General features: G+C 35.9%; 1 protein-coding gene across 1 annotated transcript; it reads right to left on the reverse strand.

Moving 5' to 3' along the window:
* Positions 1–687: 687 nt before the first annotated feature.
* On the reverse strand, positions 688–25606 carry LOC118270446 (phosphoacetylglucosamine mutase). The gene is made up of 12 exons (XM_050698038.1): positions 25306–25606; positions 18202–18272; positions 13020–13152; positions 10477–10572; positions 9630–9781; positions 7618–7823; positions 6994–7118; positions 6385–6544; positions 5621–5775; positions 5075–5264; positions 4393–4563; positions 688–3976 (listed from the first exon to the last, which is right to left on the reverse strand). The coding sequence occupies exons 1-12, from the start codon at positions 25407–25409 to the stop codon at positions 3881–3883; spliced, it is 1659 nt and encodes a 552-aa protein (XP_050553995.1). The 5' UTR covers positions 25410–25606; the 3' UTR covers positions 688–3880.
* Positions 25607–27471: the final 1865 nt, after the last annotated feature.

The raw sequence follows: 27471 nt of genomic DNA on the forward strand, positions 1-27471 counted from the left end.
TATTATATATTTTGTAAATAGATAAATATTTAAATCCAATCTAAATAGACATTATAATAATGCATAATATTTAATGTAAAATGTATTAAAAGGTACATATTTATTTCAAACATTCTACTTATTCTTTATAAAAGGTTTATTCACATGACGAATATTTAGCTATAGACTCGTGTTACTAATTTTAGTCAATTAGTCTGTGAATGTGTCACAATTTAATGATACCTGTTTGGTTATGGATAAAGGCTAATCTTTTCTTTTAGGACTCGGAAAATATGTGGCGTCTATGTAGTATGAGTACCGTAATACTGAGTGAATAGATGCATGAAAGGGGTGAAACGTTTTTCAGCGGTGTTAGAATATTTTCTCAATATTTATTCACCACATACTGTCTTCCTTTAATATCATTTGCTCCACAATGCCATAATACCTAAGCCTTCATTATTTACTTATGATTATACAGATGCTCAGAAATGTGAATTGTAACCAAGAATTTGACAAGAGGTGTATATTTATATCTCAGATATGTATACTGTATAGTAGTATGAACACTAACGGTCCTTCTTACATGTCTACTTATAATAGCAACAAGAAAGAGACAGCAACAGCAAATTTCCAGCTAAATATTCGTCTTATGTGTGTGCTTATCTACTAAATGGGCAGTGTAGGGGTACAATAAAAACGCATGCGTGGAATTACATTTTACTTCTACATTTTATTATTTATTGGACAAGGGACTTATTATTATAATGATTTTATTTTTGTATTTCACTGACTTGCAAGAGTAAATAGTAATGACAAAATGAACTGAAACTAAATACAGCATTTTTTTCATGGAATAGCGGACAAACGAGCATACGGGTAATCAACATCACCTGATGGTAAGCACCGCTCATGGACAATACATGGACATGCGTTTTGAAAATGAATAAAAATTGTATGTTGTGTGTACAATCGGCTCTCTGCAATCTTAATCAGGCCATCTGATTACGATAAATATACTTTTTCAAATATGTATCTATGTGTAATTATTTTTTGCAATTCGGTAGGTTCACCGAATTGGTGATAAATAATGGTGGTGCCAAATGGTAATTTGTCATTACTATTTACACTTAAAGCCAAATAAACTTAGCCCTAACCGAGCTAAGTATATAAAATTTCAGATTTTATTACTCCAATATTATATTATAATACAAAATACATAATTTCAATTTAAAAGGAGTAGGTACATAAGTTAAATAAAAAGTTAAGCTTAGCTTTTTAATAAAAAAAACTCCTTTTAAAGTTTTTCGCTATGTTATGATTTAGTAAATTATATTATTTTTTATACATATTATTAATATATTTTAAAAATAAGATTTTTCTGAAACTTTTTTTTTAATTAGCACCTGCGCATGTATGAGCAAGAGAGCTTAACTATAGTCTTTAAAGCTTCGTCTCTACGCAACAAATGATAGCCGATGTAAAATCAACCATAACACAATAGACATGAGGTTCAAAAATCAATGAACGCTGTAATACTAATAAGGTACAAACTCAGTACTTTCTATGTCACTACAATTTTTGATAGAAAATTTTTAAAGATTTTTAAGCTTTTTAAGCATTAATTTGTTTACGCTTATATTTTGCGACAAAATATTGACTATTGATTTTAAAAATTAGTAATTATATTTGCTAAAATCAAAATAAAGTTGCATATGAAAATCAAACATGCGTCTCGCTGCAAACATTAGTCTACATAGTACGTCAATCAATCATGTATAAATGAAAAATGACGTCACAATCCACTACCATTTGTTGCCCAGCCAACACTGGTTAATGAAAAGATCTTTGCAAATAAAAAAAAAAAGAGTATAAAACATTGGTCCGAACCACGCACTTAAATAAACCAATACGACTAGCAGTGCGTTGTACTGAAACGAATTCGCGACGCGTGCGTGAGCGATCTAGAAGCGAACGCGAAGCGGTGCGGTGACACGCGAATTCAATGCGATGCGGTGTGACGCGGCGGCTATGTCCTACGTGCATGTGAATCGTTTCGTTTTGTTTCTGTTTTGGATATTATAAACAAAAATATGACGGTACCATGCCCAGTTCGCGTGAAAATATGAAGCAAATTGCGGTTGGAGACGTAGGCCACGTCAATACATTTTAACAGTTTGTTGTTTTCGCGTCTTGATCGCTCGCGCAGGACGTCGCGTTAGGGTACAATATAAATTACGTCACACTTTTGAGACTGTCCCTGCCAAGCATTTCATAACCCTCGTCTGACATTAACATGTGTAAAAACGTCTGTCAAACTTATATTGTCCTCGTATGAAGTCAAAATGTATGATGTTTACTTTTTGTAAATTATCGTTCTTTTTTTCAGGTCGACAATGTACCCTTGGTGCGAGTTTGCTATACGTTTAACGAAATTTTCAATCAATTTTCATGATTGTCCCATCGCGTGACATAATTTATAAATGATCCTTTATATGTATGACTGGAAAATTAAACTAAAAAACTAAGTTAATTATAAAATTAATTGTATTAAACTGTATAAGTAATAAAATTAATTAATGATTATCATTATAATAATAATATTTATACATAATTTTACAATATACTTCCTTCGCATCGATTAATTTCAAAGAGAATATTTATTTTAACAATCGCATGGCGAATTTTTAGAAATTTCATATTTATACCAATAACTAACAATTCCGATAAGTCAATATATTTCTGTCTTTAGATTTATTCACCACATCATAACATCACACTTGTAACTCCCAGAAGGGGTAGGCAGAAGTCAACTTCAACCTATAATTTGTACAAGACGACAGACGTCTGAAAAGTTCACTAAGATTTAAAAAAAAATAGATAAGGTACAATTTCATTATAATGCACGTTCATGCATAAATATGTATATACTCACACATGTGTCATATAGCCAAATCTAGTTTAGATCTAATTTACTTAAGAAAAAGAAAATACTTGAAGACAAGACAAAAGCAAGACAAAGTTTCACAAAACAAGTTTAACAACCAAAAAGAACAACCAATTTTTTACTTAAAACACAACTATGAATAAACCTAAAGACTTACCACCGTACTCAGAGTCATTTAATGTTTACTTAACCCTTAGGGGAACAAAATCGTTACTAAGAAACAGTTTAAGTAATCATTAAATGTCTCTGAGTGCAGCAGTTACAAAGTAAAATTGTGATATAACGCCAATCAATTAATAATTATTTGTTCTGTTGTGATAACAATATTAAAATAATAATGTAATATTAGAATTTATAATGGGATACTCAACATGGACTTTTGTTTTTGATTATTATTGGTACTTAGATGCCAAAAAATCTGATTGAAAAAGAGTAACCTATGGAGTTTACTGCTCGTTCTTCCCCATAGGAATCTACAATTTGGAACAAGCAAATAGCTTAACTAGAGGACTGACCGACATCGTTAATATTATTATATTTGCTTTGACGTTCAAAAGTGCCCTCCTGGTCTATTTGAAATAAATTTTTGACTTTTGACTGTCATGCATGACTAACCAAAAACTAAACGTGGTATCATCCTTTATACGCTGTAGAAGACATAATTATATAGCAAGTTTTAACCAGGCGCGATCATGACCTAAGTTTCTGCTGGCTTTTAACCCGTCATTTGTTTGATTATGGGAAATGAACAAAAACATCTCCAAATTATTATTGTAGGATTAGGCGTGACGTGCAAATGTGCATATATATTCAAATGTGTGTCAACATACCGACGACACAGAACCAAATGTTAATAAAATATTAAAGAAAAATACATGACAAATATCCCATTTTAAATCCTAACACCAGTGACTATGTCAGTTAGTTTACAGACTTATTGTATCTAGTAGCGTGTTACTCCTGCGTGGCGGGCAGCTCGGGCCGGGCGCCGACTCCGCCGGCGAGGTCGAACACTGCCTGACATACCTCCGCTGCTAATGTATCTGCCTCCTGTGGACAAAAAAGTTTGATGTAAGTATTTACAACAAGATATTTTGTACCTTATTGTATACTGCCGATTACGTAGTCAAAAATGTTATTATCAAGCAAAGATTCGACTCGTGGGTGGGGTTTTGCAGCAGTTATTCGGTTTATCGTTTTTTTTTAATAAGTAAGCATTTACCAAGGTAGATTGCAATAGACTATATTTATTCAGATGTAATACAGGCGTGATGATATGCATAACTGGTGAAAATAGATAGATGGTTCGGAAATGTGCTTTTATTTGCACCGTCGGTGATTAAAAAGCGATCACTAAGATCGATTTTTAAACTAGAGACTTCGCAATAAGATAAATCCACACATAAAATGAAATTCAAGAAAAGTAAGAAACTTGATATTAAAATAAATCTAGCTACAAAACATACCAGTTGGCTCTCAGCCTCAGCATAGACCCTGACAATATCCTCAGTCCCGGAAGGCCTGGCGAAGGCCCGGCCGCTCGGGTACTTGGCCACCAGCTCGTTGATACGTTGCTGAAGACCTTCGGGACTGGTGCACTGGCGCTCCGCGTCTGTCGTCTGAATGGCGTTGCGGTCCTGGGAAAAGGATTAAAGGGTTTTATAATATTTGTAACTAATTAAAATAGTTATCGAAGTATATATGGGTACATAACAATGGAACTACCGCATTAACGTCTTCGAATAAGGTTTGTATGCAAGAATAAATACGTGGGTACATAATAATGGAATCACTGCATTAACGTCTGCAAAAAAGGTTTGTATGCAAGAATAAATTGGTGAATGGACCAGAAAATTCTTTGTGGTTCCTTTTTAGTCTCTTTTAACCGCATTGGCATTTTCAAGTAATCCAGATGCAAGTAAGAAGATTGGGGTGAGTGTTCATAATGTCGATTTATTTTTCCAGTCACTTGCTATTGTGAATTTTATAGGTTTTCCTTAAAGGTTTAAAATGTTCTAATTTTGTTGTTAACTTCCCAGCCGTTTTACAACCTGTATTTTATGATTATACATAAAAGATTTTTGTCCACGGCTCTCAATTTCCTTACTTAATGAAATACAAATCAAACGTTAATAATAATCAACTTACCGCGACAGTAACTTTGAGTTGCCTACACGGCAGGTCGGTGTACAGCTGCATCCACTGCAGGGCGGAGATGCCTCGCGCACAGAGCACAGTCTCCACCAGGAGCAGGTCCGATATCGCATCGCCCACCGTCTCGTTCGTCATCTCTATGAATTGACTTAGTAACTTCGCTGCTTCACGCGGTTCTGGGTCTCTGGAAGTAAAGATTAAGTTTAGCTGACATTAGAATATTATATCTACTCTTCGTGCCGTAACAGCCGAATACTCATTTGACAGAGTTCAGATAATAGGGTGCTTACTCTTGAAACTAATCCCAATCTCAATGCAATTTCAATCCAATAAAATCTTAATTATAAAATTTATTATTCAATGTCAAAATTATACAACCCCAATGGCTTCAAATAGCACTCAGAGTAAGGAATATAAAGCCAAACTCAATCCCATTTAGTTCATGCAATATGGATGCAAAATATTCTTGTTAGAATTATATTTTCCCGTGGTTGTTGTTTTAACCCACTTTTGATGTTGATAATAAATAATAAGTCTCACCCCTCCCTAGCTATCCTGCTGATGACATTCTTGGCCTTACTGCTATAGAGTACAGTCCCGTGTCCGTTGGCCTCGAAGTACACTCCGATGTCGTACTTGTGTGCCGCGCTGTGTAAGTGTTTCACTCCGGTCTTTACGCACTGGACTGGGATTTTCTGGAATATAGACAAATATTGGTTACATGTGGGCTCGGTTTAACCAGGTTCCTACCTACATATCGTACCATTAGAAAGAAAGTGACCGAATCCAAATACTGCAAGTTCTTATGGATTAGTTCTTTGGTTGTAGTCTGTAGAGTATATTTTATAACGCCAGTTAGGATGAAATCGAATGTTACAGAAATTTCGAGTTAAGTCACTTTCATTCTAAAGGTGCAATATGTGATTGGTGCGCACACCATAGTTATGTATCGTATCTATATGTATACATCTCGAGAAGCAGCCGATTGACTGAGAATTTTGGTGTTGAGGTGGAAACGGTTACAAGTATTTTTTTTTAAAGGGATAATTTATAAAGGGGTTTTGATTTGCAGACTGCGAGTAGAATATATTAAAAATTCATGCATATTGCATACATACATATAACCTCACGCCTGTCTCCCATGGGGATAGGCAGAGCCAATGGAACGATTAAAAATACACTATCTAATGTATCTGATGGATCTCAAAAACGTAAAACTTATACTAAAAAGTAGCTGTAATTAATTAAAGAATTAAAGTCGTAACATTATGTACTATTTGATTATAAACAGTTCATATACTTACAAGTGTATCAGTGATATATTTGGTAGAGGCCCCGTTAGCGTACGCAGTCTGCACGATGCCGAGCTGCACCTCAGTAGTCTCGCAGCGCTGTAGTAACTCCGTGATGTAGGAAGCTAGCAACGTGGCTATACGGTCGCCGTCTAATAGGTGCATTTTGTCCCTGGAAACATTAAATAATATGAAGTTTAGAGAGTGTCAAAAATTAATAGGGAGTATGTTTTATATCTTGCAATTTTACAAACCCTCGCCTGGTTTGTCTAGTCGAGTCATATTTTCATGTAAACCAAACACTGTCAGAGACGATTATCAATGCGAAAGATTTCGAACTGATATATTAATAATGGAAAAATTTACATTTGTTAAGCAAATAAACCCAACAAGGAATGAAGTTTAGCACAGAGATTATAGTCTATACTTAGTTTCCTGATAATGAAAGAGGCCACTGGCAAAAGCTTGTATTATTTTGCTTTTTAAGCCAGCCGGCAAAGCACCTGCGTCTCCTCTGGTGATTCAAGTGTCCATGGTCGGCGTTGATCGCTTATCATCAGGTGATCCGTCTGCTCGTTTGTCCCCTATTCCATAAAAACCTTTACAAGGTATAATACTAACTTGTCATCAGTATAATAGTACACCAATCGGTCTCCATCCCCATCGAGAGATGCGATCCGTTGGTACGGCGTGCTCGGTATACCTTTAGCGGGAGTCTGCGTCACTTTCACATGGTCCGCGCCGCACTGGGGACGAGAGATAATTTTAGATCCTATAAAGGTGGGACGATAAAACCTTACTACCACTAATTGAATTAAAAATACTACTCTATTAGCCTAGCACAGGTAGATCATTTACTTAAAAGGAGGTCTCTACGTTATATTTGAACGTAAAAGTTTGTACAAGTTTCTGCAATAAACATTTCTATTTTTTATTTTTTTTAATAGAAACGATCAGGAATAAATTAAAATCTTTTAAATTATTAATTTTGTCCGTCATTCTGTGTGTGTGTTAAGTGAAGCTAAACGCAACATTTGCTTAAATTGCATAATAAAATATAATATATTATAATCATTCAGGAATTAACATAGCTAGGCAAACAATAAAAAATATTTCCAAAGTCATCGTCATCATCATATCAGCCATAAAACATCCACTGCTGAACATAGGCCTCCCCCAATGACTTCCAGATAGGTTCCAGATTTCCAAAGTAATAATAATACTTACAATACTTATAATACTTACACCCAAATTAAGTTTTTCTCCAGAACCGCCCAAATTAAACAGATGTAGTTCAAGCTCCTCTTCGTCGAAGTTTTTCTTTACATTCTTTAGTTTCTTACCCCCCACGCCGTTAGCGCCATCTACGTACAAACAGGGGGAGTAATCCCCTTTAGTTGGTAGACTCTTGCGCATGTTTTTGTACGCGCCTATGATTTTCTCGTAGTATCCTGGAATAAGAGAGCAAAATTAAATTACAATGATGATATTTTTACTATAGTATTAGTTTGTAATTTTTTCACGCACAAATTACTAATAAGTTGTGATATTTGGTACACAGTTAAGATTATCGTTTAGAATAATATAAGCTACTTTTTTATCCCGGCACCATGGTAACTGATTTCTAAGTTTGTTTCGGCATTTCTTCTCAGAGTAGTTTGTTAAGAAATGCCGACTTCATCTAGATTTTATTTTGTTATAACTTTGCGGTGAAAGTTCTCTTTTGTAGCCTATTTGCAAAATAAATTCATTTTATTCCAGTTCACCGTGGGTTAAATTGCTGGTAGGTACCAGTTTATTTAAAAGTGTATCTTTTTGTAGGACAATAAACTTAAAAAGTGCCAAACGGATTTCCATACGATTTAACAACGAAGATTTTCGTCACAATTATGAATTAGAGCGTTTCACAGTTATTTTAAAACTAGTTCAAATAAATCTCACGTTGTTGACCTAATATTCATAAATATGACTGCCGTGGGTTCTAGGTACGAGTCCCGTGCCAAGACTAATAGACATTTTGATTGATTTCAAAAGAGGTCACAGTTCCAAGTGGGTGAAGTTACTGAACTGACGTTTTACTTTATCCATTTATTTTTGAAATACTCAACAACAAATCACGACAGGCAAATACATAGCCATGGATTGCTATAATCTCCACGTTTGGCAGACAGTTTGGAGATTACAATTTAAAGTGTGGGAGAGCCATGCTTCGGCACGAACGGGCTGGCTCGACCGGAGTGATACCACGGCTTCGCAGAAAACTGACGTGAAACAACGTTTGCGATATGTAAGTGAGGTTATCGGAGGCCCAATTAACCCCTCCCAATTTTCTCAATCCCCGATAACCCTTAAATTTTCTAACCCCAAAAGGCCTGTAACGCACTTGTAATGTCTGTGGTGTTTCAAGTGTCCATAGGTGGCGGCAATTGCTTATCATCAGGTGAACCGTCTACTTGTTTACCGGCTTATACCATAAAAAATATTAAGGTTAACAGTTCATTACTGAACAATATTGGCAGTAGTTCAAACAGTTACATTCATTGAGTGACCAAAATAGTCCACCATTGTGAGTGTTCACTATCACTCACTATCTTAACTAACAATCGGCACTTGCCAACTGGCACCATTGTGCATTGTTTGGTTGCAACATTCATTATTAGACAGAGAATCAATATGAAAGTTCGTAGACAATGAGAGAGTTCGTAGAATCGAGGTATTGAAAATATGAAAATGAAAACAATGTCGTGGCTAAACTATTATATTCTAGGTATCCTAGGTTCTATTTTACTAACCGATCAAAAATTCGTGACATGAAGTCCAGTAATAAAAATATTTATGCTATGATAGAGTTCATCAAAATATGTACAGCAATTTCGGTGTTCAAGTGTAACACATAAATTACCATTTATAATATTAATTAGATTTCGATTTTATTGGATTCAAGAATAAGCTCCGTGATCAAGGAACCTGATATTGTGATTTTAGAAATCCATTATTTACCGCCGTACTCAGAGTCATTTAATGATTACTTAAACCAGTCCTTAACAATTGTTCTACATACAAAATCGATACTAAGAAATGATTCAACACGTCAACTACCACGTAACGTAGGCCACCGGTAACCTACGTTACGTGGAGGATTTGCCTTCAGCAGTTTTCTGATGGCAGTTAAAGGTTTAATTAACCATTATATATCCTTTAAGTATTCTGAGTGCGGCAGTTAGGTAGGTACCTACTTTATACTAGTGAATACATACCTTCTTCGGTGGGAGTCCCGTAAGAGTTGTCATTGCGGCATTTGACGAAGAAGTGCAACATGGGTGTGGTGACTATGCCGAACTCTTTCGGGGTCCCCTTCAGAGCTATCACGCCATTCGCCGCCGCTGCAGCCAAGCGAGGACTTGTGTATCTGGAGAAGAATTAATGGAAAATGTTATAGGTTAAATAATTAACTACGAGGAATAAACGGGCACTCTAGACAGACGTATTACGTATAGCGACCAGATTGACTGTATATTGAAGAAGACCCAAATTAAAAGTACCCTATAATATGTATACCTACTATAACTATAATACGCCTTTTATTCCCGAAGGGGTAGGCAGAGGTGCACATTACGGCACGTAATGCCGCTATACAATGTACACCCACTTGTGTTATAAGTCCCATGTAATAAGGGGGTGAGAATAGCTTGTTATTTCCAGATTTGTTGGTAACAGTAACAAATAAAAGTATTTTAGTCTTAAGCGAAATACAGCGCGATACTGACCTTCATTCCGTCTGTAACTTGACATTTAAGAAATGTCTTTAACATTTATAATTCCTATTGAACATGCTTGAGGATTTCTGTACACAGTAGAGTACTAGTCTAGAACATAAGATGCCTTTCTTTATTAGAAACACAATCTGGGAATAGGGAACAATCTGCCGGCTTTTGTTTTTTCTGTGAAATACGACCAGGTCAGAATAAGAATAGTTACTTTCTAAGTCTGTGTGTTCCATATTCGACCACATCTTGGCTTCGCCGTTCTGGCAGAAAGCGGGTTGGTGGCCAAGCGCAGAATTATAAAAAAAAAAACATTTATCACAATGTGTGTTTGACCTACCTGGTGTCCATTCCGATGAAGACACTGGCCTTCAGGGTCATATCAGCCTTGACCTCCTGAATGATCTCCATCGTCGTCGCCTCCAAATCATTGTCACTGGAAATAAATAGAAAGGGTGTTTTGAAATAAGTGTTGGTTAGGGAAATAAGCGGCATACCTAAATGACTAGATAAAGATTAATGAAATTCAAGTTAGAGGTCTTGAGGCTCAATTCCTCATCTTCCTAAATCCCCAATCCTCAAATACCTAACTCCCAAACGGCCAGCAAAGTACTTCTAACAACTCCTCTATTGTTGTAACTATCAGGCAACTGATCTGCTCGTTTAACGGCTAATTCGATAAAAAATGGCCAAAAATAGCTTTAGATAAAATAAAACTTTGTCCTTTCACCTAGAAACTAAAAATAAAGTAAATCGAAAGTGAACCTCAGTTTCAGTACTTGATGTAAATGTAACCAAGGTGAGCAGCCTGTCAAGTCTCATATCCTTTAATAAAATTGCTATCGACGAGACGAAACGAGAGCGCGTTCGGCGCTCTTATTGGCCGGTGCGAATGAACCAACCAATCAGAGCGCCGAACGCGCTCTCATTTCGTTTTCGTTCAACGTAAAACAAACTCGTACTAAGGGTACTGATCAGATTAACTTGTAAATCAATTAACCCAGACATAGCACGGTGCGTGACGTCACAACAGTTCCTTTCCAATTGAATGCAGTATTCAGGTAATTAACTAATTCATTTGACATAAGGAAACAGAAACAAGGTGTTGTGGGAGTAAATGTGGGCTTGAATTGCCTACAATGTGATCTTTATATGAATAGCTTTAGTTCACTGTTTTAGAAATAGGATGTTGATTGGTATAATGATTATAACATCAATAATTATAGAAAACTCTTTCGTTATTGACAGTGTACAGCCAAAGTTACAAGATGCAGGAAGCCAATTTGTATAATAACTCAACGCGCACGCTGTACAATACATAGGTAATGTTGGAAGAATCCCACTGTGACTTGAAATTAGTAGAGCTTTACTCAATTATTTACGTGAGTAAACCGTTATTTTCAAATAATGCCTTGTTTCTTAAGGACTGTACATGGTTATAGCATAACACTTGTATGTAGAGGAAGCCTATAGTCTAGCAGCAAACCGTCACTGTGACGTGTAAAAGGTTAACAAACAAATTATCAAACATTTTCTCTTTAGAATATTAGTATAGACATTATATTAGTATAGATTTCTTATGAATCAACAATGACAATCATTAGAAAGAAAATGTCGTGACTATAAAGACACACTATTCAATTGTTAAGATCGAGATACCTTGTTAGCCAAGCGATGTCAATTAGGACACGAACGTCTGTGACTGGCAAAGCATTTATTTGTAATCAAACTATAATAAAAATCGAGTCATTTTATAAAGCTAGACGCTCAATTCAAAGCGTAGATTAACGAGAGAAAATCAATATACCAACACATATACATATTATTATCACACGCACGAATCTGTGAGCGAAAACTAGTTCGTTTCAAAGCCCTTTTTAACAAGAATCGAGTTGAAATGAAGTTCATTGAAAAATGTATATTTAACATTATGTTTAAATTCGAACTCTGATATTTCCTAAATTTACGATCATATCCGTCAAGCGACAGTAGGAAGTACATACAAATGTGGGAGAGCAATGCTTCGGTACAAATGGGCCGGCTCAAGAGGTACCACGGCCTCACAGAAAACTGACATGAAACAACGCTTGCGCTGTGTTTCGTGGTTGGCTCGAAGTTACCGGAGACCTAGGATCACCGGGGTCCCAATCTTATCTATCCCAGTTTCCCCAATAACCCTGTGACAATTCCTAACCCGCAAAAGGCCGGTAACGCAGGAGTAACGTCATTAATGTTTCAATTATCCATGGGCGGCGGCGATTGCTTACTATCAGGTGATCCGTCTAAGCTCGTTTACAGTAGACCAGTAAAAAAAAACATTCAAAAATAGACCTCAAAATGATTGAAGTCCAGACTGCGATCCCCAACCTCTTTGACAAGCGTGGAGATCACTGCAAATTCTTTCAAGGAGGCCTTTGTTGAGCAATAGACGTCATCCGGCTGTTTATAATGACTATTTGCATCTTATTGTCATTGTAAAAGTCGAACGTGATGTAATGATTTGTTTATAAAACGACTGTCGTCATCAAACGGACTGAGTCAGACTTTGAACAAAGACCCCTTTGATAGAAGATTTGTGAAAGCAGTTTTTTGAAAATTTTAAGGATGGTGCGACCAAATACCCTGTTTTGGGCAGCCACAAAACGGTATTAGGAGATACTCGGGTACAATAAAATTAGAGTTCGATATTGGGTGCGAAGGGTCAATGACCTACAACCTACATAAGTTCGTATTTTTAATGTATGTAGGGGGTAAACGAGCGGACGGATTACCTGATGGTAAGCAATGAGCGTTGGCGATAGAAACACGCAGTACCAGACCCCTCTGGCGTTACGTAAGTCCATGGCATAACAACATTCTTTCATAGATATAGTCATATCTCACCTGACGTTAGCCAGTTTCGTCGCATGAGCCTCCCATTCTTCCTCCAGCATTTCACCGTCAGGGTCAACCAACTTCACACCGTTGTCGGGCTCCAAATTGTGCGATGCGGTTATCATCATTCCTATTGTGCGCCCTGGAATATACAAAACTCTTTGAGTAACATGCTAAAGGATTATCAACCTTATTGCTAGGACAATAAAGTGACACGAATATGTATCTTTCTGTAGAACTTCACACGCAAGATTGCACTGTAATACCTAGAGTATAAGGCGTATTTTGTAACGTAGTTAGGTGAATATGATCTGTGCAGATTCTTGCAACAGTGACATATCTATTCCTGAATCCTGTTCGGCAGTAGTTAGCCTAATTTCTGTAGTATTGTAAAATCTGCTCCAGTTCACTGATCGTTGGCAGTACGCGGGATTACGCATCAGTGGGTAAGAACAAGATGGTGGTAGGAGTAAAATACGTATTGTGATAGTATGACGTTATTATAAAAAAAAATACTCAAGAATTCCTTGTTAGTAAACATAAACACTTACATTATGCCTGCCTATATCACTCTGAAGGGGTACTTAGAAGACCCTGAAGCTTTTAATTAGATTTGGACATCAGTTATGATATCAGTCTGATTATATCCCCAAAGAAACTCTCTTCAGAAAATCCAAAATAGACTACTATCATCCGCCTTGAGAATTTTGAGCTCAACAGTCGTAAAAATGTCAGCACCTATACATCTTAAGACTTAGGTACCAGTCTGACATTGAATGACCTAGTTCAAGCCAAAATAGCCTATCTTTTTCAGTATTAGCGGTTCCAATATCCACGCCTAAATCCACCCAGACTCAATACATCGTAAATAGAGCGTGAAGGACACGGAATAAGGAATGGGGGAGGCCTACATTTCGTGACTCAGCCTTTGTAAGGAAAAACCCGTAAAGTGCTAGCCTAACTGTTGTATTGAGGGTTCTTTATGTAATTTAAGAAGATAATATGGTTCCGAGTTTTATTATTTATTGAAAAGCTTTTGGTTCTAAGAATTGTTTTTTATTTAATAGGTTATTAGAATACCTTTAAATTAAGATATCTTTTAACAAAAACACTAGATTTTTAGAGGTATCAATCTAATCAAGTAGCAGAACTACTTCCCCGTAAATGAAAATGATAAATATTTATTTTGCAAATAGGTTACAATGTAACTCTTTTACACGTCAATCTCCTAAATAACTAGATGAGGCCGGCATTTCCTATTGGACTACTCTGAGAAGAAATGCCGAAACAAATTCAGAAAGTTTATTACCAAAATCTTTGATCTTTTCCTGACCATTTTCTAATTAGGTACCATTTAATATCAATACAAATTGAATGAAGCGGATACAAACATACAATCTAACATTACTTATCGCTAAAGCAATATAAGAAAATTAATATCTCCTTTAACATTTCTTCAAAACCCCGTCATATTCAAAGTTCCTGAATAAAAATGTCAGTGAAATCGGTCGTGGCTTCCTCGAGGGGCATTCCGTAATACACGTGGCAAATTGATTTATTTATATAAATAGAATAGACGAGACGGCTAGGGTTGTTAAACTGTACAATTCGTTGCCCTACAGACACAATCGAGAGTAGAATCCAATCCACGATCGGAATTCATGAGACTATACCAGTTTAAAGCGACAACCTTGGACAAATGTCAAAGGTTTTGAGAAGCGAAAGTTATTTAAATGCTTTGAATAACTTAGCAACGGATATTTTATGGCTATAAATAAACTAATAAGATAATACCTATTAGCTAGTGTTAAGTAAGAAATTGTCGGGTTTCGGTATTAATTTCGGAGATTTTCTTAAGCAGTTCTTAAGTATCGGTACTTAGTCTTAATTTGTTATTAAGTACTTATCTATATGTTATATGTAATCTGTTTACCTAGTACTTAATAATATGCAAGGCAATCTAAGCATATATCACTCAAAGGTGACTGACCGATTGACTGATATCGTGATCTATCTACGCACAGCCCAAACCACTGGACGGATCGGGCTGAAAGACATGCAATTTGAGTTGTTATGACGAAATAAAATAGGGAATCCCTAAGGGAATAAAATAGGGGATGAAAGTTAGTATGTAACTTTGTTAATTTTAAACCGATCGGGCTGAGACTTTGCATGCATAAAGCTACTATGACGTAGGCATCCTATAAGAAAGGATTTCGATAAATACCATTAATAATTAATAATACTTTTTAACACGAGTGAAGTCGCGGGCAAACGCTAGTAAATAAATAAAATAGCGTTAAAAGTTCTTTAGCAAGCTAAACACATCTTGAAAACGGCTGGACCAAACTAGCCTTTATTTACAAGAAGATTTATGCAAAGAAGTAGCTGGGAAAAGCTGTGAAAGTTGAAGAATGGCAGTCATGCGAAGCTGGAGTGGACCGCTAATATTATTATAGAAACTGGTCTTTTTTAACAATGGCTTCTTGTAGTAAGGCCCAAAATCAGCACGCACAGATCTTTACGATATTAAAAATGAGAAGGTACTTGAAAGTCAAGTACTTAGTCACTATACGGTACTAAACTAGAGTTCTTGAGAATGAGAAGTCAAGTATGTTTACATCCACATAACTGTGAAGGTTGTATAACCTTGAAGTGTGTGCTTCGTGTCTGATTAAAGTTTAAGGTTCTCAAATAATCTTTCTTAACCTTTTGTATATAAATAAGACAACAATATAAAATACATATATTGTGTCTCGCGTGGATCCGCACTCCCGGCATACCACGAGTTAAACGACATTGGTATGTTGAAGTCTACCTTTTATGCACACAATTGCAGCAATAGCAACATTAACAGTCCGTGGCAGTCAATTACTGGCATATGGGCTTCCTCTATATAAGAGTGTTACCCCGTTTCCGCGCAGGGCCGGAGATTAATAAAGGTTCAGGCTGTCTTGTCCTTTGAACGTGAACTTGAGCTGTATAGTCCCTAAATCGGTACTGATGACTAGTAAGAGCCTTGTACTACTCCTACAAAAGAACCAATTGAGATTACCAATATTGTATATCTTTTAGAACAAAGAGATCATCTTTGGCCTTTCCGAGTACAACCTGGGTAAACAATAACATCTTATTGTACTAAGTAGTTCACGATAACAATGCGGTGCGACAGTAACAAAGGCCTTGCCTGGTCGTAATGTGGAGCAGCACTCGATTAGCTAGGTAAGTCGAGTCTAGCTTCTATGTTAATGTGTACGAGATCTGAGTTCTTAATTAGTGTATAGATTAACATGGTACCTATATTGCTTGAGATACGGTGTGATATATATTTGAAATGTTCTTTCTTCGACCCATTTTTTACGATTACATCACTACTTATCATCAGGTGGGATTGTAGTCAAACATTAGTTTCTATCTTATATTTTAAATGTTAAAAAAATGTGGATTATAATATTTAGGGCATTGAGCCTTGAGAGATTTGAGTAGATGTCGGATTTGACACGGAATGACTAACTCAATTATGTAGGTTTGCGGACTATCTAGCTGGTTTACCGGGGCTCCGGCTCAAAAAGCAGGAGTAGAAATGGGGTGGTTTTTAGTCAGTAAGAGTCTAGCATTTATGAATACATCTGTTATAAGTTTTGTCTTATCAATAAAATCATCACGATTATAAAGCTTCGTATAATATTACAGGATTTCTGTCAGGTAAAAAATCTAGTATCAGCAGTTGTACAGTTTTATTCGGAATCTAGCGAATCGATTCAGAGAATTTGTAATAAACACGCAACCGTGAGCCTATACAGTAGTAGACAGCTACTAAACTAACACTTTTAGGTCTACTTCAGAATACATTAGCTAGTCTAGACCAGTATAAATGAATACTTGTACTTGTTTAAGATTGGAAGGAATCCATAAAAAATCATAATCGTCAACTTTTTTGCAAACAACAAAGATCACAAGGAATATGAAAATGGTCATAGATCTACTCCATTCATGTACCATCTCATATCAAATACCGCATCAACAACATTATAATCTTAATCTTTCGATGGTAAACTAATCATTGTCGACATGAAGTCATTTGTCCACAAGTCCATACTAGTACTTACGTACATGTAACTGTTCCTAGCTATGTTATGTAGTAGCACAAGTTTTCTGACGCAAGGTCAACCGGGGCATTAGCAAGCTTTGTACACTAAGCGAGTTCATAAGAACTTTCAACTTGGACACGCTTTTATATCAATAAGCTAAATGTGTTGACATAATGAAATGAATGAATGAAAGACGCAATACATTAACGAAACTAGGTCGAAACGTGGAATAGGATTATCTTTTTTTTTATACCACTACGGTGGCAAATAGGCACACGGCCCACCCTATTATAAATGGTTACCGTGGCCTATGAACGCTTACAATACTTTTTTTTGATTTGGTAAAATCATCCAATGACTTCCCCCGCCTTGGGCGAGGCGGGAGGGAGTGTCAGACTCTTACTGACTAAAAACCACCCTGATCCTACTCCTGCTTTGAGCCGGAGTCCCGGTAACCGCTTACAACACTTGGGGCATTATATGCTCTTTACCGACCCTTAAGAAACCTGTTTACTGCCTTCTTGAAAAACCCAATATTGTCTGTAAATATGTTTCCAGGATTTTTCAAACAATTCTTTGGTGTAGGTTCTTTGGTTATTTGCTTTGCTTTCTATTATGTTAATATTCCTAAAGCGTGTATTCCGTGCCTCGGTGCCATCAGTCCCGGTTGTCACACGAACTTTCATAGTTATGTGCCTCAAAAATCACACTTTAGCCGTTTATGGAGGGGAGATGCTAGTCACTGGATGTAAAATATTGGCATTCAACTGATTTTGGATGACACTAAGTTCCGATTCTAAGTCCCAACGATAAATTAGACACTATCATTTTATATTTTCTGCCTTATAACATCACACAATCACAAGACGTCCACTGAACGTAGGTCTTCCTCAATGATCACCAGCAGCTGTTGGAAACGACTGATATCCAACAGTACCCTGCGTATTTTATCAGGTCAACTGTCTGACTTGTGGGTGGAGGACCTGTACAGTAGCTTGCGCATACGTGGCCTCCATTTGACAACAGTTTTGAGGCAACGATTTTTGATCAACATAGTACATAAAGACCCAGATAAATGATTGCTACTACTGTAACCTTACCATTCTTCACCCTGGACCGGATAACAGCCAACAGTCCCATGCGGTAGACCACATGTTCCAACAAGATGGCCCTGGAACAATAACAAATAAAGAAGCTTTAGTTACTCAATCAATCAAAATCATTTAGTTAACTACCTACCTGTATGTTAAATAGAGCATTTTCTGTCTGCTGTGGTGGTTATTTTTGGCCATGAATCATTGCACCGCATTTATTTTGGATGATACTTATTTAAATCCTGAAATGTATGGAGAGGGAAAGTAGGTATATTATTGCAGCCCACCTATTTTTGTCAGTTATTTTTCAAATTTGTAAATCAAAATTCTATTAGTAATAGGCATTGTACCTTGCCAGATGTCAATTAACGAGAATATTACAAGTCTTTCAACTGTTTAAAAATTGAGTTACAAGTCTTTTGACGTGTAAAAGTGTGATCTTGTTACCAACTTGCAGAAATAAATATAATTTCATTTCCCATTTCGTAATCATTCATTGCCAGATAGGTACACAACGAGAGTAGAAATCGCAACAGAAAGTTTCAGATACGCAATTTTCTATTACGAAAACAAATAACTACGCAATTGTTTGACAACCGATACCGTTGTGTGTTTGTCAATGATATCAACTAGGCTTGCTTCAACCAGTCACCAGTCACTACATAAATAAACATACATACGTATGTACCTAAGTACAATAGGACTATTGATAAAAACATTGCACCTTTCCCCACCAAGTATTGATTTTTTGTGTCACTCCGTTATCTTACTAATGACAATAATCTTTTTTTGTTCACGGCTTGGAAAAGTCCGTATGGAAAGTGTGATAATCTAATCTATCAGATATATTAGGTAAATAGGTTGATATGTATCTTTGTATTTTGTGAGTGCCAAAATTAGTATAACTAAAGGATATAATGAATTTGTCTGTTATAGTAACCAGAATATGGATTCTGGCCACTGTAATAGACTTGTGCAGGTCGAGGTTTTTATAATCGTAATACCCAGTGGCATTTTTCACGACCCTGACAAACTTCAACCAATGGCATTTGCAACCACTTAGTGTCTTTTGGAGGACAAAAATCAAATCAAATTGGATTTTGGAGGATTGTTTTTTTTTGCCAGGCCCGCCATTTGCCAGGCAGGCTCACTTGTCAATTCTTACTTCAATGGTTTTTTGGTGAAAATTGCAAAGACCGTCTCAGCCAAAACCGTCAAGGAATGAAAATCTTGAGTACAAAAACTATAGTAGATACATAAATCTAGTTAGCCATTACAAACGGGCTACTTATCATTACTCTTTCATAAACGGCCACATTGCATGGATAACACTAATGGTTATGCCACAATATAATCACATTTGGTTGGTAGATTAATTATTGCAGATGTTATCTTGGCTGCGTGTGCGCAGGTACAGTATACGAGTTCATTAGCTCTCGGAATAATGTTGTGATTTGTTAAACGGTTGCTGTATTGTACTGAATTTCTTTCGCTTTGAAATTTGGGTTATGGCCTAAGAACAATTTTAGATAGACCCGGGCAGATAAGTCCGAAACCGCAAAGCACAGCAAAGGCTTCTAAGTTTTCAGTAACTTAACTGCGATATCAGTCACCTGCCAAGCCTAGGGAATAAGAGGAAAGCCGTTGTTTATCAGTCTGGACGTATATTAAATTTATTTCTTAATTAAAACACGTAGTTATTGGCTTCCGTCCATTTGCAACTAAAATGAATGAATGATCAATGACGGGACGTTCAACCCATACTATTTTAGTATTTCTATTTTTATAATTATCTATTTCCATCTAGCCGTTGACTCAGCGGTGGCAAGTGCGACAATCGACCTCGAAAGTCTGGCATTCTTAATATCTGATTATTTATTGCTCACCTCAATTTTATAGGTACAGGCGAAAATTTTAATATAGGAACAGCAGTTTTGGATGTGACACTAGTTGGGCCAATGACACCAGCATTAATGAATATCATTATTGGGTCTGGGAATGATACTTTAAAAAAATAGGAGAAAGAAGGCCGTTCACATTTATTTATCCATAACATATAAAGCAAAAATCATAGTTTCAATGTCAAATTTTCCGCAGTGGAGACCAACCACACCTAGGTTAATGTAGTGTGAGCGTTCTCCAGTTAGATGTGAGTGACGATATCCGCAGTGGTGGTGATAACAAGAGCTGAAGATCGAGCTCAATGGAGTGCTATTGAATCAAGAATCCAATGTCAAGCAGTAGATGAGACTACCTAGCTGGTTTACTGGGGCCCTGGCTCGAAAAGCAGGAGTAGGAACGGGGTGGTTTTTAGTCAGTAAGAGTCTGACACTTCCTCTCGCATCGCCCAAGGCAGGAGAAGTCATTGGACGATTTTACCCACTTAAAAAAATTAGTGATAATTAATAATAAAGGAAGGTAGGGAGGCCTTTGCCCTGCAGTAATAAATCAGTGGATGTAAATACGCTGATGACGTTATTTGGTCCCTATTTCACGTCTAGTTGAGACTTTCATAGATAAAACTGACAGTGAAAAGTCTATATACAATAGAGGCAGTCGTATGATAACTCTATTTGCAATCGATTAGTAATTAGGTCACGTAGGTACACGTAACTGACTATGCAGTGGAGCGGTAAACTGGTAAATTCCTAGAACACAGTAATTTATCTTGTCATTAGAGTACATTTCAATATTTCATCAGTTATATTGTGATTGTTGTGAATCCTGTTTAAGGGGGAAGATTTAAACCAATTGCCAAATAGCGGTTTGTGCAAAATAGGACAAAATTGCAGACTCTGTTGAATTAAAGATTAGGTATATAATATAAAACCTCAAATACGTACTTAACACACTTTGTCTTTAGAATATTTCTTTTCTTTCTTTTTATTATATTCTACCGAATCGAATCAGAAGAATGTTTGTTTGAATGTGGATTCAAAATTGGAAAGTTAAATCGATTTTTTTATCAAAAAATATCCCAAAAAGAACCAAACCATCCTTATTAAAACTACTTCGTTGGCCGATCGCAAGAGCGACTACCGGGCAAAGGGTCTCGGGTTCGATCCCCGCGTCGTGCAAAGAATTGCTGGGTGTTTTCGGTTATTCAAAAATTAATTAGAAGTAGCACGGAGTCTAGAAATGTGCCCGTGCATATGGAATATTATTATTTCTCCATTAAAAACCTTTTATTTTTGCGAAGCCGGATAAAAACGCTTAAGTTTTCTGAAAAGAATCCAGTCTCCTCTCCACCTAGTTATAGATGGATGCTGTCCATCTTCATGACAAGCCATCTTTTACCGGTGTCTTACTTACGACACTGGCTTCCCGTTACGATGCGGTTATTCTTAGCCACGATCACACGGCGCTGGCGGAATCCACATACCGATGTCTATCCGTCCTACCTGTTTTATATTTATTCTGACTAACTATATGAACTGCGGAATACAATCGATTATGTGATTCATTCTTTATGTTACTCGGAACTCTCTGAAGTGATTGACGCATCGATATGTTGAATTGTTGATTATGATTAACTAGTATTTTTATACTTAGTTAATTGTATCTTTGTGTTATAAGTGAATCATTGGACAAGTGATTGCAAGGGTGAATGACATTGTTGTTAGATATGAGAAGGGCATATTACGTTTAGCAATAAACTCAAAGGAAAAATGATAAACAAAATGCGTTCCAACAAGGGACATTAAAATCCTATTCGTTATTCCGATCTGAGAAGTCCAATTTACCTCAGAAAGATTAGGATCAGAATCAAAAGTTAAATGCTGATGAAAGTTTACCAGTCTATCAGCAACTGGAGCGTGTGAAAGGGGATCACCACTCAGTGCCATATTATTTAATCCAAACTTGGCAATACTTTGGGCACCAGCCTACAAGGGGGCGCTGCACCTTAAAAGGCTCGTGTCGTAGTGGCCCAGATGGGTTCAAATCCTACCAACGGCAAAGTACCACTGCGACTTTTTCCAAGTTATATGTACTTTCTGAGCATATTTAGACATCATTGACTAACGGTGAATTTAAACATCGTGAGGAAACCTGGACTTATAATTTCTAATTATATCTTGGTTATAAGTATATTATATACTTATATATTTATATTATAAGTTTGAAATTGCCAATCCCAGTGAGCAAGCGTGGTGGTTAATGCTGATTTTTCAAACCTTCGAGCTTCGCCGTGCGAGAAGAGGCTCTTGGTCAGCAGTGGCCACTCACATAGAGAGACGGCAGCCCAAAAATTTGGGGGCCCCTATGAGATGCTTTTCTAGGGCGCTCACTAGGTTTAACCGCCTCTGTCACTATTAATGCGCTAGCGGTTTTTATACGAATGACTCACCTACGTAATGTTTTTTACCAGTTAACAGTTAAATCCTTTCATAAACATTACATAACAAGACTGTTATGCTTTGCCTGTTAAGTAATTGCTAATTAGAATCGGCATGCGATGCTATGCTAGGAATTTTAACGGCGAGCTTATTACATATTAATACTTCACGCTTGAGTAGGCCAGACAGGTAGAGGTGAACTTATTTATAGACTGTCACAGCACATCAAGCTACCCTTTTCTGTTGAAAGATTTGCAACCTTATTAATTTGGAGATAAAGTTGAAAATCTAATTTTGACAGTTTATGTTTATTTGATAACCTGATGTGTTACTTTTCTCCCGTTATATCATCAGTACCATGTAGTACCTAATAGCCTATAATGATGCACTACATATTATAAATCTAGGTTTAACATAACATGTAAGAATTGGCCTAGTTATCAGGTGAAAACATAATGACTTACCAAAATCTGTATTCTTGTTAATTACTTCCAGAAGCCAAATAAAAAATCAAATAATTTATGAGGGCCATAAATTAAAAAGGATAAGTATTTTGGATGTTAGATACATAAGGGTTTTATTAAATAACCAGTACTATTAGGACTACATTTTATAACTGATCAATATTTAAATAACAGTGGTTTGAATTTAGCACTCAATAAAAATTTATAAAACTTTAAAAAACTAAATAAATAGTTTATTTTATACATAACAAATGTTATTACCAATTTAATTTCATACATAAATATAGGAAAAACCACGTTTAGATAACAAATAATAAAGTCAATATATGTTTTTAAGTGGTTGGCATGTTGCCAGAAGTAATATATTGGAAAAGGTGTGTGGGGTACGGGATCAAAGTGGTATTTTTATTGTTTTAGGCATTTGCATTGGCGGATTTGTTTGTGCAATCTGGTGTATGTTAGCCTCAATATAAATACGTTGCTATTTTGCGCATGTATTTTATGTAATGCAAATTCTCCTAATTTTAGATCTGTGGGTTGTTATTTCCTGTAAGTATGTGATTGAAATACGTCTTAAATACCTAGTTAAGAACCAAGTTTTTTTAAATTAATGGAAGATCCTTGACTATATTTATTTCAAAATGCATTATGTCCACCTTTCTCAATAAACTAAATAGTTATCTTTATCAATAATATTCAGTTCAAACATCCAATAAGTTAAAAAAATGTCCTCTTATTTATCACTTAGGTTGTGATCGGAATGAACTCATTAAAACAGCTAAATTAACACATGACCTTATTAATTGATAGTGACCTACTGCTACCAGCAGTGTTAACTAAATATTAAATAACATACATACAGTACTAAATACTTAGTAATATAATAATGTGAAAATGTATTTGTTTGTTTATATTTCTATCACAACACAATGGGGTATTGTTATAGTTATTTGTGATCCAAATAGTACCAATATAAGAACACCCCATTTATATATTGGAGCTCGAAAGAACTCCCAGTTGTGTTGGATTATAGCTAGTAGCTAGAGAATGATAGAGGTACAGTTCTTTTCTTTCACCTTGCATGCCTATATACAACTAGAAATATATTTAAACCAACCTATCAATATATTTAAAATTAATACCCAAAATGTCTTTTAGTTAAGTACCTATTTAGGTCTCATTAGTACATTAAAAAATAAGATGAAAATTATAGCCAGAATTTAGTTCTAAATTGAGTACCATTTTAGTAATCTAGTGTTAAAAACTAGAGCATAATTATATAATGCATTAAGTATTGCAGTAATTTAAAACAGTTGTTAACAAATCCATAAGTATACTAGCCTTGAAACTTTCAAATACCTAATACAAAATAAGTTGCAGCAATAGCATTTCAAGTTGCAAAACTACACTAATTAATATTACACTTCAAAGTTAAGGAAACAAGAAAATAATTGAATGTAGGGAATTGTTGTATTTTAATACTATTAAAAACCCAATATCTTTATTTATACCTATTGTATTAACCACAAAGTGCAGTTAATTTATTTATATAAAACATTTTATTTATACATTTAATTTTCATTACTTAGAAAATGAATTTCCTCAACTTATTTATATTTAAAAAAATCTTATTAGATATCTACTACTTAAAAACGTGTAGATTTCATACAATTTACTCCGGAAAAAGGTCACACGTGAGATACAACAAAAATATAGATTATAAATTTGACCTGTGGCCTCTTTATTAGAGCAAGTAGGTTTATTTCTGTAATGATAATACTCTATGGCACGTTTTACCACCAGTGAGTGAGTGAGCCATAATAAGACACAATATTCTATTTTACAGCCCCCCCACATAGCTCAGTGTTATTTGAAAAATTGTGTGGGAAGGTTTTATGCAGCTTTGTTTGTTTGTCATTTTAATTGATAAGGCCTTAGTTGTTAGCATTTTCCTCGTAAACAGTGAATAATTTATCAGTGCACTGTATAACTCAGTACTTTTGTACTATAGGGCTTATCTACATCAGATTTTGTCCCATTGTTTTGTCTTTACATCACGAGTCATTGACCATAATCACAGCCAGTTGTGTCAGTGACTTCCCGTTACGATATAAATTATTACAGATGACTCACAAATTGTTACTATTGCTTATTATCGACTTTTATGAACACGACAAGCTGCTTACGTGACCAAATCAACAGAGCATAAGAGAAAGGTGCGGCAAAATAGTGTTTATTTTGCTGTTAAGTGTTTATTTTACACAGACACAGAAAAATAATTCAAAAATTATCGTAAAAATTGTACTCACTTTGTGCGAAATCCGGCTGTGCCGTATTGTATGAAAACATCGGTCGTTTTCGGATGCATTTCTCTTGCGAACGCGTACACTACCCGTAAACTACTTGGCGGCATTGTGATACGCGAAACTTTTTACAATCTCTTGATTTTCGAAACCGATATGTCTTCATACCATTCCCGCTCCGAAAACTAGTTTCAATGAAATTGTGACGTGATGACGTCGCGATCTCACGTCAATCTTGATCGACTGAAATATTACCCGACCGAAAGCAAAAGTAATGCATCAAATGTACTGTCGCTACGTGATCTGCGTCAGAACTTTGAATGTTGAACGTTTTATTTAAAACACTGTATCTTTTCCACTTATCAGCATAATAATGACAACTTTGACAACGAATGTCATTGCACTATGCAGTAAAAAGTTTTGTTGTTTGAGTTCAAGTAGTTTTCGTTAGATGGCAGAGTGTAGCCTTAACTTTTATCATAGTTTTGCTACTGGGCAAAAGATGGCGCGCTTAGTGAAAAGATGTTCTGATTAATTTTTATTATTTTATATTTACTATTTTGTTCGCAGAAATTTCAAATTTTTAACAAGCTGTTTAGTCAGTGATATTAATAATTTTCCATCAGCGACGAACAGCAGCTGGATTATCTACCCATACATACATACATACATAACCTCACGCCTGTCTCCCATGGGGGTAGGCAGAGACAATGGAACGCCAATTGCCACGGTTCTTACACACTTCTTTCGCTATTATTATCTACCCACTTTACAAAAATGTGTAGATTAAATAATTTAGTCCGAGTTATACTGAAAAAACCTTTTTTTACGCACAAATATTAATTTATATCTGTATTTAACTATCAGGTACTAGACTACTAAATAATTTTACAAGACAAATTCGACATTTGTGCAACTAAATTACCAATATAAGTTGACCGCTTGCTGTGGCGCCACTAGCAAACAAACTAGTTCATTTGTGTTATGTTTTCAGTTGTACAAGGGATCAGCTTATATTGGTTAATGTGCCTCACATTGTTAGTTTCGCTTGACATCTCTAATGAAGTAGTAAAGGCGACGCAACTAATAGACGCTTGGCTGACAGCCAGTGGCGCTCGTTGTCAACTTTGATTACTGTCAAAGCTTGCTGCTTGGAGTATGTAATCTATCTATTCATTATTTAATTATATTCATTAAGGAAAATTTTATCCTGATAATACTTAAGTAATAAATAACAGATACACTATATTCGTTTAAATCCAAATTAGGTACTTAGGTTAGTTATGAAATAAGATATCAACATGTATTGTAAAACAAAAAGATTCTCATTAAGAAAAATAACATGTCCCGAAAACGACTACAGCGCCACCTAGGCACGACGATTCGATTGACAAATAACAAAAAACACTAATAGTCGGAGTCCGTCATGAACCTCAAACCACACTAATATTAAATACTTAATTAAGTAAAATACTAATGAAAAGAAGCATTCCCCACCTAATTTATATCTATTTATGAATGACAGTAACACATGCGTGTATTTAGAGCTAAATTAAAACAACAAACGAGAGACCATTATTGCTAGGGGCGCCATGTTTTATTCACTGTGGAGGTGGGACACGTTTCACTACGTGACGCCATGGTACTGTTGCAAATACTTGCAATAGGTAGGGACTTAGTTACTTACCTAAGCTAAAATAATGGAAATACTATCTATTATTTTACTTTACTGCGTGCTAGAATTTTAAAGCAAGGGAAAACTGTAAGATAAACAGTTTATGAAAAATTCTCATCAGAAAAGTTTGATGAAAATTTTCGGGGAACCTCTGGCTGCAGGTCGCTTTCAGCCTGACGATTTGAAAAGTGGTTCTGAGTTCTGTCAAGAAACTAATTACCTACACAGGGTCCGTCGATGCCAGGATTTGCCGATCTCCTTTGGTTTAGACGAGTAGTGAAATTCCATATTTACTTACTTGTGAAAGGAACAGGAGAAAGTACAAATGTGGCGACACCTGATAAGTGACAGATCACAGAAGTCGCAATAGACTATCGACGAGCAAATCAACGGATGACGTCTTAAATATCCTGCATCGCACATATGAAGTTTACATGCGAATTAACAAGGATAGAAAATCCCATCGAACAACAGTTGGGCAGAAAGCCCGCCAGGGT

The sequence above is a fragment of the Spodoptera frugiperda genome, chromosome 13 (genome assembly GCF_023101765.2).
Source record: "Spodoptera frugiperda isolate SF20-4 chromosome 13, AGI-APGP_CSIRO_Sfru_2.0, whole genome shotgun sequence".
In the NCBI taxonomy this organism is placed as follows: Eukaryota; Metazoa; Arthropoda; class Insecta; order Lepidoptera; family Noctuidae; genus Spodoptera; species Spodoptera frugiperda.

Bases quoted from the DNA above. Each gene is read 5' to 3' on its own strand.
- LOC118270446 (XM_050698038.1), bottom strand. From the start codon at position 25,409: ATGCCGCCAAGTAGTTTACGGGTAGTGTACGCGTTCGCAAGAGAAATG. The intron at 7,119-7,617 runs GTAAGTATTATA...TCTCGTCCCCAG, and splicing joins GAGAAAAACTTAATTTGGGT to TGCGGCGCGGACCATGTGAA. The intron at 5,776-6,384 runs GTAAGTATATGA...TCTATATTCCAG, and splicing joins AATATATCACTGATACACTT to AAAATCCCAGTCCAGTGCGT.